Raw genomic sequence first — 12233 nt, 5'->3', positions numbered from 1 at the left:
GACCAGATTTACTGAATTGGCTTCTGATTGGTAATTTCACCAGACTGCCGCTGTCATTTCCCATCACCCTTCACAGCATCTCTTTCAAACGCCCTCCAATCTCACTTATTTTTTCCCATGTATGCTTATTCTCTCCTGCTACCTCTTCCTCTGTGTCAAACACCACACCTACGCACAGGCACAGAATGAATCACAAGAACACATATGCTGGGTTATTCTTGAACTTAAGCCTCTTTTGGTTATCTCCTACATTGGCCACGCTGCCACATGTACTGTACACCTCATAATGTCGTCATTAGCAGAGATTAGTCCTGGTAATTAGCCATGATAACGCTAAAACTGGCAGCTAATATGGTGTGAGCTTGCCTGGCTTAAGGTGTTAAGGTGAAAAAAGAAGGGTACGTGAAAAAGAAAAAAGGCAGTGGGAGGACAGAGAGGATTTATTTTATTTATTTATTTATGTTAAGGTATTTATTTTGGGCTACCCATGCTGCTACATATCTACAAAAATGTAGCCTGGTGAGATGAATATGTCTTATGCAAAGTATGATACAGCATGCAGGAAAAAGAAATGAACATGAACTCACTGACCAGTGTCCTAGAGCTTCATGGACACCTCAACTTCAAGGGCAAAGGGGACAGTTCTGGTTTACTTTTTCTGCTATGTTTAGTCCTTTTTGTATCAGTGTTTGTGAGAATTTACCTAAGGGCTGATCCCCTCACAAACACACACAAACACTGAGAGTACAACTAAAATTCTTGTGAACCATATGTGCATCTGCCTCTAATGCAAACTGTACAAAGTAAAAAGGCAACGAGACCTTTGAAAAACATGTATAAACTAGCTGATGAGGCAGATATGTAATGTCACAGGCACAAACATGAATTACTAAACTTAGCATTCAATATGAGGACTAGTCTAATGTCAAAAGGATTTTGTGCAGTTGAGTATGTCACCAATCACAACAACAAGTGCATTTACAAGGAAGTGACGTCCACTCACATGCACTCTTATTGTAAATCCATAATATCTGCAAGGGCACAGGAGACTGATTCCCTGTGTTCACAGTATTTCTAAAGCATGGCTCATAGATTATAAGTACAGTACAGTGGAGAGGCAACAAAACTGGTGGTCTATCTCCAACACACAACAATAATTCTGACCAAACCCTTAAATTAAAGTTCTCTCACAAAAAGCACTCTTGCCTCAAATATAATGTTGAACATACATGATATATTCACTATCCAAATATGATCAGACTGTAGTATAAACAGAGCTTATGTGTAGCCAGTCTGACCTCAAGTATGTGTCAGAGCCAGACTTATTTAGTTTTCGCTGGGGACCTTTGCTGCATGTCATACCCCTTTCCTTCTCCCTTGTTTTTTTTCTCACTACTTTATAAGAGTCTCTAAATTAAAGGCAAAAAACATATCCAAAATTAAATCTTACACAAAAAAAAGACAGATAAAAGAAAAACTAAAGAAGAAATCGGTTCACAGAGGAAGAGGCAGCTGTTAGACGGTTACTTTAGTGGGTGAATGCAGTCAGTTACAGAAGGCTGCCAGAGAGAATTAGGTTGCTCCAGTGCTATCTGTGATAGTGTGTGATGTTCAGAGGAGAGTTAGTTTTAAAGTTTAGATTGCAGGTAGCAAACATGTCTATTGCTGCTTAGACATTTCTGCTCATTTCAGTGTTTACATATCATTCTGGTGAAAATTTAAAAGCCCTCGTAGCGTGTTTGTCCAAATCCAGCATGCCAGTCAGCATGTTCGCTTCAGCAAGGGCAAGACATATTATTATGTGCTAGCTGGTTATTAAGCATTAGGCATCTTCTCACAGTCAGTAAAATCTTCCATTGTGTCTCCAGCAAAAGAACGCACATAAAAGAGCGGCGTTGTCAAAAGCAAATAGCAGGACACAAAAAAGTCGGAGAAGACAAGGAGAAAGTAAGCCATGAGGGAGGCAGGAGAAGATGGTGCTGAATGCCAAATCAGAGAAAGACGAGGATAACAGAGGGACAGCAGGGTGCATGGGGGCACTACAGAGTGTGAGACACGCAGTGCTGAATTTGAAACATGCATCAAATAAAGTGTGCCTTTGTAAAGTAAAGGACCCAGACAACCTGCACTCAGTCAGGGCCAGGTTCTGTACAAATGCATGTGCTGGCTAAGCGTCTACATCATGCACCTTTCTTTCGTATTTTTCAAACCCTTGAGGCCGTCTGGCTTTATACAGACATTCTGTAATATGTCTCCTTCAATATTAGGTGGGCAGGTCTCAACAGCTTCTCTAATGAACCAAATCACCCAATGCAGAGAAGCTTGCTAGCTTCGTCCACTAATACACAGCAGACTGTCAAAGGTTTAACAACTTTGAATCAAGGAGCAGAGTTATTATTTTCTAGTAATGTAGTTTTGTGCCCTCTTTTGATCTCAATTTTTAAGATAAAAATACAATTTATTGATTTAGTATCAGAGACACAGAGTGTTTTTGTGTTTCAGCGACGCATGCGTGAACATCATGGACTTTAGCTTTCATAGAGTTCTAATGCTATGACGAACACAGGGGCAAAGCGTTCCTCAGGGTGACTCTGCTGGTTTGGTTTGTCACTGAGAAACCCTGTACTGCAGGTCAGCGGAACAAAAATAACCATGTTTTTTTCTTGTTTTACTTGAGGTTGTGAATGTTCAATGTGCCCATGTACCAAACAGTATACAGTAAGTCTGTAGAGACACTGCACAGAGTTCATAGACAACATAGTAATCAGTACTGGTGTTAGGTGTTGACTAATTCATTTAACAAATATTTTATACTGTATTTTTATCAGCTTTAGTGACATTAACTAACACCTTGTGCAGTTCGACCTTCCAGCTAGAAGCCACACAAAGTGGCATGTGAGTGAGGGGGATGGGTGACTCCAAAAAGATTTTATCAAGAAACAAAGGTGAGACTCGAAAGGAAGTTGAAGACGAAGAGATAGAGCAATGATATGAAGTTGGGAGGGCAAGAATGGAGAGAGAGTGAAAGAGGGTGAGGGCAAGGAGGAGGGCGCGAGCATTCATCCCGTGCAGGGAATCAGTCGAAGAAATCAATTTTTAATTTGGCTGTCAGGATGGCAAAGCTGGCGTACCCACAGCGCTACCATGGACTTAATTACACAAAACTGCCCTCGAGAAAGGGAAGATGAGAGGCAGAGAGAGGTGGGCCGAGTGAGCAAGATAAGCAGGAGGGCAGAAAGGGATAGAGTGTAAAGGAAGAACTGAAACGAAGGGAGGGTCACTCAAGGTCACTGTCTCGGAGAGAGACGGAGAGGTGGAGGGTGCAGCGGGGAGACAGATGGTGAATGTGCAGAAGAAGGGAAGAATCTGTGGAAGCAAGACTTGGGGGCTGGGGAGCACAGAGACCCGATTTCACACCCCACCACTCTGACTGGGAGCCTAGAAAACACAGATACAGCACACGGTGTATGATCGTAGCATGCGGGTGACTTTGAAAACACACTTTGATAAAACACACACACACACACACACATACAGAGCAAATAAAAACTTCATAAGGTTTCAGAGCTTCTTTTTGTGCCTTTTTTTTACTCGTCTTCTGCTGTGCTTTTCCTTTAAATTTTTGGCTGCCTGGAGGGTGCTGGCGAAGCGTATCAAAGGAGTTTGACCACGGTGGCAGCATGAAAGCCTTGCCCCAGACCATAACACCACTGATAATCCAAGCTGTGTCACTGAACTAGCACAAGATGAAACACACCGCAGTCCGTCCCCCAAACGCTCACTTTGCTTTTTACTTTCAGCTACTACTACTCTACCTGGTGCTCTGAGTTGCTCTCATTGTAGGTTTTCTCAGCGCCTTTCTGCATGGTTACCTTTCTGGCCCAGTTCTGTGGATGTAGTCATTAGAGCTTGACCACTGCTGTAAAACTGAGTTTGTAAGACGTAAATGTGAAGAAAAACAACCAGTAATCTCCTGTATGCTCTAGTCAGGATCAGGCATCTTTCTAACGTATAAATATACCTTCAACACCTAAAACTACACCATGTGGTATTGTGCCTTACATGTATTGATTGTTTTGCAAGGAGAAGTCAAAGCTCCATCAGCATCTCCAGTTTTTAGACGTTTACTCTCTCAAGGAGTCCAAATAAGATCCCAGGGCGACCCATGTACAGTCTATAAGGTCTACACATACACCACCCTTTACTACAGTACAATATGAACATCTTAAAATTCTCTATCTGCAGCAGGCACAAGGCACATATGAACTGGGACTAACAGCCTCATGTTCACAGCAAACAATTAACATAGATTTGAGAAAAACAAGAAGATCCTATCCTTAATTACAGAAAGTTTTAAGATACGTTTTGCAGTGCTAACCCTGCAAACCCAAGCTGCCAAATGAAAAATGAAACCCTTCGCACAAGGTCAAACTTGCCTGAATGCCTGATGTTGTGTACGCCAACACCACTTCTCTTGTGGATTTTTTCTGGAAGCTATTGGCTTCTCTCACCTTTACCTTAAAAATGTTTCCACACATTTGTTTGAAAGATTTTTCTCTTTTTAATTCTATACCTACAACTTGCACCGCCAACATTTTTTCTCGGTGCAACATCTACTGTCACTTAGCTACTTACTGGGAGACCACAGCGTCTCTCAGTTGAACACTCTCCTCTCCAACCATCTGTTTTAAAGCTCCATTTCCAGCTCTTTGACAACATTGCCTCTTCTCTTTCACCTTCATTTGTTGCTGTTAGCTCTCGTTATTGTCAGTTTTCCAACTGTTCACACCCCCCTCACCCTTCCTGTGCTCGAGCTGTACGTTGACTGTAAATCCAGCCTTGAGTCTTGATGAGAGAGAGGATAGTTAAACGCCTTGAGAAGTTTAAGACCCACTAGGGATTCTTCCGATAGCAACCCAAATAATGAAAATGTAATTCTACAGGCATAATTAAGTTAGAGATAGGGCGATTACTGTGCAATCCATTAGAAGTGATGGCAAAAGTAATTACTTATTCAATCAGTGTGGTTTTATGAGGAAATGCGATGGCACCATGTTGCGTCGTCTCTATACAAGTCATTACATTTACAAGGGCATAATACTTTAAGCTCTGATTGGTCCTCTAGACAGCTTGTTAAAGCTGTGAATTAAAGCCCTGGCGAAAATAAAAGTCAATTTTTATCAAAGTTGAAGAAATAAAGTTTTATAAGGCAACTGTCCTCTACATAACCATCCATGAATGAGTGTGTATGCTTGCACGGTTAAAGTATAAATCAAAATTTGTCTCATTTTCTGCCATCCCCGTGGTGTGTTCCACATCTTCTGCCTGTGTTTAGTCTGTAGTGTGGTTCAGAAGAGAGGGAGGAAGTATGAAGGAAGTGATCAGCAGGAAGTAATTCAGGGTACTGTATGTCTGGCACCTCGTGTTCTCATACATGGGAGGTATAGCTACACAAAGTGTTGATTATTGCGTGATTGTGTTAGAATCAATGAAGATGTGTAAGTGTGTGTGAGGATGATGTTATATCACAGATGAACAGGTAAAATTAACACACCTTTGTATGAGGCAACATAGCTACATGTGATGTTTTAAATTAATCAAACAATGCAGAAAGGTGTGATCTAAATAGTTTAGAAGCTTGATACATGGGTATAAAGTGCAATGATAAGTGTGTACACTGTTACATGTCTGATCAACTACCTACAATTTCTAGGTACACAATCACACAGTGCTACTCACATCTTTAAGGCAGCCCATGAAGTTGTTGCTGACTGGAGATCCGGGCAAATCAGCGGTGTTTGGGCTCCCTCCAATGTAGAAGAAGTCATCCGAGCCCAGCATCGTGTAATCTTCCTGGGTATAACCAGTGGTGGTCAATATACCATCCACTGAGATGGTTACCTGGCATAGGCATGGCCCAAAAGAGACAGATGAAAAAAGACAGAAAGACAGAAAAAAATAGAACAGGGACAGGCAGAAAAAGAAAATGATGAGGAGAGAAATTAGAAGAATGAGGAGGAAAAACAAGGAAGAAAGTGGATTAAACACCAGTGACAGGTAGGGCTGTGCCCTAAATGGTATTGCTTGGTTGGTTGCTTTGGGTGCCAGTCAGACTGGGGGATTTGACTCTAGAGTGCAGTTGCTAAGGAAAACCAATGCCCGTGGTGATCACTGACAGTCTGGAAGTGGTAGAGGAACACAATGCTGGTTTAGCATAATAGGGAAACAAGTAGGATTTAATTGTATCTTGACTATTTAAAATGAAAAAATCATTAGCAGCTACTCTTAAAGATATAAACATCTAAATACAGTGACTCAAACGTTACTTGAAATAAAGTCACCAGGCATCCCACTGACATAGCTATTCTGCAGCATTCCCTTTTCCCGAACCAGTCCTCATTCATTCGGGAACGAAAAGCAAAAAAATAACTGTCTTTTCAACGTTTAATTGCCTCAAGTGTCATCTTTTGTGCAAGGTTATATATTCTGCGCCGCATGCTTGATCGCTAACAGAGCAGAAAGAGTTGGGCGGCATCAAAACCACAGCCGCGAGCTAATGCTATCAGATAGTGTGGATTTAAGAGGAGAGAGAGAAAAAAAAAAAAAAAAAGATTTAATATGCCCTAAAAAATTTAAAAAACAGATGCACAAACGGTAGGTTTCTGAGGCTCCCCCAGGCTTTTCTGTGAATCTGCCTTTTTTTTTTTTTTCTTTTTTAGCTCAAATGATATTTTTATGTCTGTAATATCAAGTCTCAGTAGCCTGGTATTACTAAAACATGACTAAAAAGTGCTTTCACCTAAATTACAACAGCGTGTGCGCAGACTTGCTGATAACACTAGACCTTACAAGACGAGGTGAAGCAGCTGTTTTAAATGGTACACCAGACCCCTTGCTATTCCGTTTAAAAGATACCTAAAGAGAGAATAAAAATCAGACAGACAGGACGCTGTGCTGAATTTAAATGCACCTCAAAGGATACCGATTTCCTCCTCTCAGCTTTCCAGGAGTCATCGCATATAAAAATCTTGTCTTTTCACATCATACTCATTACAATACAGCAAACTGCAGCACTTTGATGCAAATGCTAATAAATATCATTTGGCTAATTATATGACATCACTGTTGTATTTGCTCACTGTGCTGCAGATTTGTTGCTACACGAACAACCTGCCAAATAATGTTGTTTGATTTGGGAGAAAATTCTGCAGTTAGTGCCCAATTTATCGTCTAATTATACTACTAAATCTGGCCGGGGCGAAAGTGAAGCACTCATGTCTCCGATTTAACATCTGCTATTCTGCATAAATGTACACAGCACTGCAGGGAGCCACAACCATCTGGTTTCTTCACACACTTAAAAGTGATGCTAGCACAAATTACCTTTTAAGTCCAACTTTACACTGTAGTTATTTGCAATGAGACATTCCTTAACAAGCTGTACTTCACTCTCCTTCGTGGATCTACATTATAGTAAATACTACAATCTACTGTAGCAACCATAAGTATAATTTTACAGTATTTAATTGACACTTTCACTTTAATTTTTTACAAAACTACTTATTTTTGTGAGACATTTTAGCAACTGCACTCCACAGATCAGTCCCCCCAGCTGAGTGCTGATCTTTCTTCATTTCTTGGCTGCTTTTTTCCCATTTATTTCCTTTTTGTTTGTTTCACTTTTTGGCCGTACTTCCCCTGTTAGCAGGGCAACTCATTTTTATGTCTGCTGTTACTACTTGGTGAGAAGGAGGAATCGTATTGGACAGATGTGCCTGGCAAAAAGAATCAGCGGTTGACACTTCTGGTGCATTAGGATCATCTTTGGAGATCTCAGACGGGGCTTTCAGCAGGGTAACTTCATTTATTCACAGTGATGGAAGAGATCCTACAAGTAAGAACAGGAAGTTCCTACAGACCACTCTTCTCAAGGCAGCGATATAGGATTTGAAGCTTCAAAAGATAAATATATTACCTGTAAAGCTTGTGAAGTAAAAGGCTGACTAAAATCCTGTGGAACAATGATATATTTTATGGCCAAGCTATTCTCTTTGAATGTGGGAAAATATTTTGTGGAGGGTTGCTGGTGGGAACTTAAAGGCTGAATATGCTCAGTAGTTTAATGAGGGACTATCATTGGCTAGCTGCCAGACACCTATAGACCTATCGAAGGAAAACATTTAATGTAAGTTTTCTTTCTTTCTTTCTCTTGTCATCTTGATCATCACAGATTCCACCACTTACAAAGGTTCAGCAAGGCTTTCAATGCATGCAGTGCAGGAATACAAAAACCCTTGTCTCTCATATTACTTTCACTGATTCACTGAACCCAAACAATAAAAAAAAAAAAAAAAAAAACCCACAGAGACAATATGTCAAAAATCCAAAGTAAGCGTGTGAATTATTAGTCTATAAAACAAACAAAAGCAAAACACAGTGTTCCCCTTGAGGCAACATATTAATTATTCAGTTAGCTACTTTTGCTTCAACCACACTCCACATTCATTCCATACTGTAACATTACAAGCACTTGCATCAGTGGCTGAAGGAGGGGAAGGGTGATGATATCACAGGTTGCTAGCTGAAATGCTCTGTCTCTTCTAGCCTGGAAGACACAAAGCCCGCAGCACATCAGCATGAATTCTCCTTGCAAAACGTTTGCTACAACATGTGAATGGATTCCTCTTAAACCAAATCCGGATACATACATTATTTAGCAGAAATAGTTTGGCTGCTGGGGCCCCTTGAGCTCCTGAAATCCCGACCAATGGCAGTTAAACAAAGAACCATAAACGACTGTAGAGCCACGTGTCACAGTTCTAACCCTGTGAATCTAACTGGTCAGGTCCCTGAAACCCCTACGTGTCACTGTGATCAAATATGGCCATACCTCCACAAATGGACCTCCATCATTGCCTCAGCTTTTATGCAGTCTTCATTGTGATAATAGGTCGAATCAATTGCTATTGAAATGTTTGATTTTTATTCATTTTTTAATAACATAGAAAGATGGATCAGCCCTTTGTTTACAGTAGGAAACAATTATTTATTTTGCTGGGAAAGCATTTTAAGAGAAGAGAGAGAATATGCCACACAATATGGTCCAAAGATAATTCTCTGCAATTGTGTGATCACAGTTGTCTAGTGTGAAAATCTGAGAAATGCTGAAATATACCAAAATATAACCATCTAATTAACACATTTGTGGCATATTTATGTTCTATGTTTCCAATGTGTATTTAATTCTTGATAAACACAATACAAATTTTGAAAGATTTGCCTTTGTTCCTCATTTCATTTAAACGTATTTAAAATAAGAAACTATTAGCACTATTGAACTAGGACAAAACTACACAAAACACAAACACAGCCTAAGCCCACTTGCTGCCTCTATTAGATCCCTTGTTTTTTGTTTGTTTGTTTGTTTGTTTGTTTTAATTCAGCTGCTCTTCAAATACTTCTTTAGCTGAGTACACACAGAAACCAAACAGACCTGGCTGATCTGTGTGTGTGCCCGATAACACAGGAAATGCAGACTGGAGCTGTTTACAGCTGCATATACTGTGCATTGGCACAGTTACACTAACTTAACATTACTAAACCTACCCCCTGACAATTTGAATTGAACAAAATTCTTTCACATTCACAACAATCTGCTTGTTCATACTTGAGCCCTGCTCCTGTTTGCATTGTTACACGCCAACGCTGTATTGTGTGCTGTGTACCAGTCTGCAGCAGCACACTGTTGACTCCTGTAAATACAGGGAAGCAGGTGAAGCAAAACATTATGGTTCTTGGTCAAAACTTCACACTTTGAGTTTGAGCTGAAACAACATGTTGACATTATTTATTACACTGATTATGTAAATCTGAGTTAAATGCAGTGCACAAGTGTTTGCATTCATCCCAAATTATTGCAGCTCACACTCTCTAGCAAGCTGAAAATAAGTCCTTAAAAGCCCAAGAAGTAGGTCATCTGAATTTTAATAATGATCAGAGTCTAAAATCTGCACCTTGAATAAGGCAACAAGTTTCCACATAATATTTTTTGTTAAACAAATTCAACTAATCCAGAATGTACTAATAAATCAATCATCAATTACCAAAAAACAGTTACCTAGAATAATAAAGCTTTTCCTAATAGGGCCTCAAATGTATTGTATGGCACTAGAAGCATGTGTAGAGTCCTGCAGTGTGCTTGGATAAGCGTGTCACTGCTTCATTGACCATATCTGACTCTGTGACTGCTGGCTACTGAGAGCTGTGTAAACTAGATCCCCCTCTTATCAAGTAAACAAGAGTCAACATGATTCCTGAGGTGCTGTGGATTACACCTACAGTACCACACTTACAGTGAATGTAAAATGTCTTTTTAAGGGCAATAAGAGCAATAACATAGTGCTGCACTCTACACAAGAACATTTTGACTCCCTTCAGGAATATTATTAGGACTCTGTGTTCCATTGCTATGCAGATGACACCCTGCTATATTTATTTATGAAGCCAGAAGAAACAAATCAATTAGTCAAACTTGATAAAGACATAAAGGCCTGGATGTCCTCTAATTTTCTACTCCTCAATTCAGACAAGATAGAGGTGATTTAGTTTGGTCCTAAAAAAGACATGATGTCTAGTCATATTCTTACACTAGAGGATATAGCATTGGCCTTAAGTAACACTGTGAGGAATCTCAGAATTAGCTTTGATCAAGATTTCCTGGATCCTTTACATCATATATAAAATAAATCTCTAGAACTGCCTTCTTCTACCTAAGGAATATTACTAAAATTAGGAGATGCTGCTCAAGTGGGATTGTTGGCTTTTTTTTATTTTCTGTATACAGTTTTATGGTATTATTATTTTGTTGTGATTTGGCGCTATATAAATAAAAGTGAATTGTAAACACTACAGCCACATTTTCTAATAGTGAGTACACATTTAAAATTGCAAGTGCTTGAAGATCTACAGCATGTCTAACACATACACATCATGAGGACACTCATAGTTCTTCTGCTGTTCAAGACAAAAGAGAGTATGTAGCAAAAAGAGTAGCAACTTATGTGTTGACTAGGGAAAAATGTAAAAGAAAGAAAAAAAAAAAAGAAATAAATGATAAAATAAGTAAAGCAGCCACTACTTCAACAAAGAAGAACATTAGAATGAACCCAGGTGGAACTTCAACAGCTGACACGTATCAAAGCAGCTCTTATGTTAGCCTTATCACAATATGGAAAAAGAATTAATGAGGAATTTTACATTTCATGGCATTTTAAGCTAGATCCTGCCAAACCTTCAACATATACAGTAGGAGATAACTTTGTGTGAGTCACTCACTCTAACCGTGCACGTCTTCTATTTTCTACCATTCAATTCCCAAAGGCAGTCATGATTATGAGCATCTGATCATTTCTTTTACTGAGGGTCTCTAGTCTCTTTGTACAGCACGATCACCTATCAGTACCCTTATACGTTTACATCATAATCCATGCAGAGCGGAGGCAACAAGCTTACCTTGAAAGTGTATCACTTACCCTTTTTGGCACATCTTATTACTGCCAGAGATCTTTTACAGGAAGAAACAATGTCATATTTTGGAGTCAATGCATTACATCATACAATTAAAGGCAGACCCACTGAAAGGAAGAATGCTCAAGAGAGAAATGGTGTGGAAGAGCAGCGGACTTCAATAGGTGTCTGGCAGCTTGTCAATATGTATTAACTCAGCGCAACTGTTGTTGAGGGTTGGTCCTGTCATTCGAGACTAAATATGTTATACATAGCTTGGTAAGGTATACTGTGATTCTTTGAATTTTAAGCTACACTCCCATTAAGTTTGGAGGCTTGCGGTGAGTGCTATTTTGGTAACAGTTGGTAAGTGGATGGGGGAGAAAAAGGGGGTATGTTCTTTAGCTCTGTGCCGAAAAGAGTTAAGAGGGTTGGAGGGTGAACGAAATCGGTTAGTACTTTTGTAAGTAAGGGAAAGTCAGACACAAAAATGGTTGTTAGTACAGTTACAACAAAGGTTTGATTCAAACAGTAGATTAGTAACACTGTTTTAGTAAATTTAGTCAAAGTGGTAAAAGTATGTGAGGATTCTTTAAAAGTCCTCTGCAATTTGATTGCTCAAACCAGATCCAGATTAGGACTGAATGCGTTATTTCATGTGACAAGGGCTTGCTTTGGTTAAGAATAAACAAAATGAATCCATCCGAGCTAACAGGATGACACACAAG

At 39.6% G+C, this 12233-nt stretch overlaps 1 protein-coding gene across 1 annotated transcript in view; it reads right to left on the bottom strand.

Annotated features, from left to right (window-relative positions):
• nrxn2b (neurexin 2b) overlaps window positions 1–12233 on the bottom strand; it is a 493790-nt gene that overhangs the window by 300523 nt on the left and 181034 nt on the right. Inside the window, exon 7 of the mRNA XM_026352346.1 lies at window positions 5740–5901. Within this exon, the coding sequence (XP_026208131.1) occupies window positions 5740–5901 (162 nt within the window). The remainder of the gene's footprint in view (window positions 1–5739; window positions 5902–12233) is intronic.

This window comes from Anabas testudineus, chromosome 18, assembly GCF_900324465.2.
Source record: "Anabas testudineus chromosome 18, fAnaTes1.2, whole genome shotgun sequence".
Taxonomy (NCBI): domain Eukaryota; kingdom Metazoa; phylum Chordata; class Actinopteri; order Anabantiformes; family Anabantidae; genus Anabas; species Anabas testudineus.
Note: the sequence above shows the minus strand (reverse complement) of the source record. Positions and strands in the feature narration are given on the sequence as shown.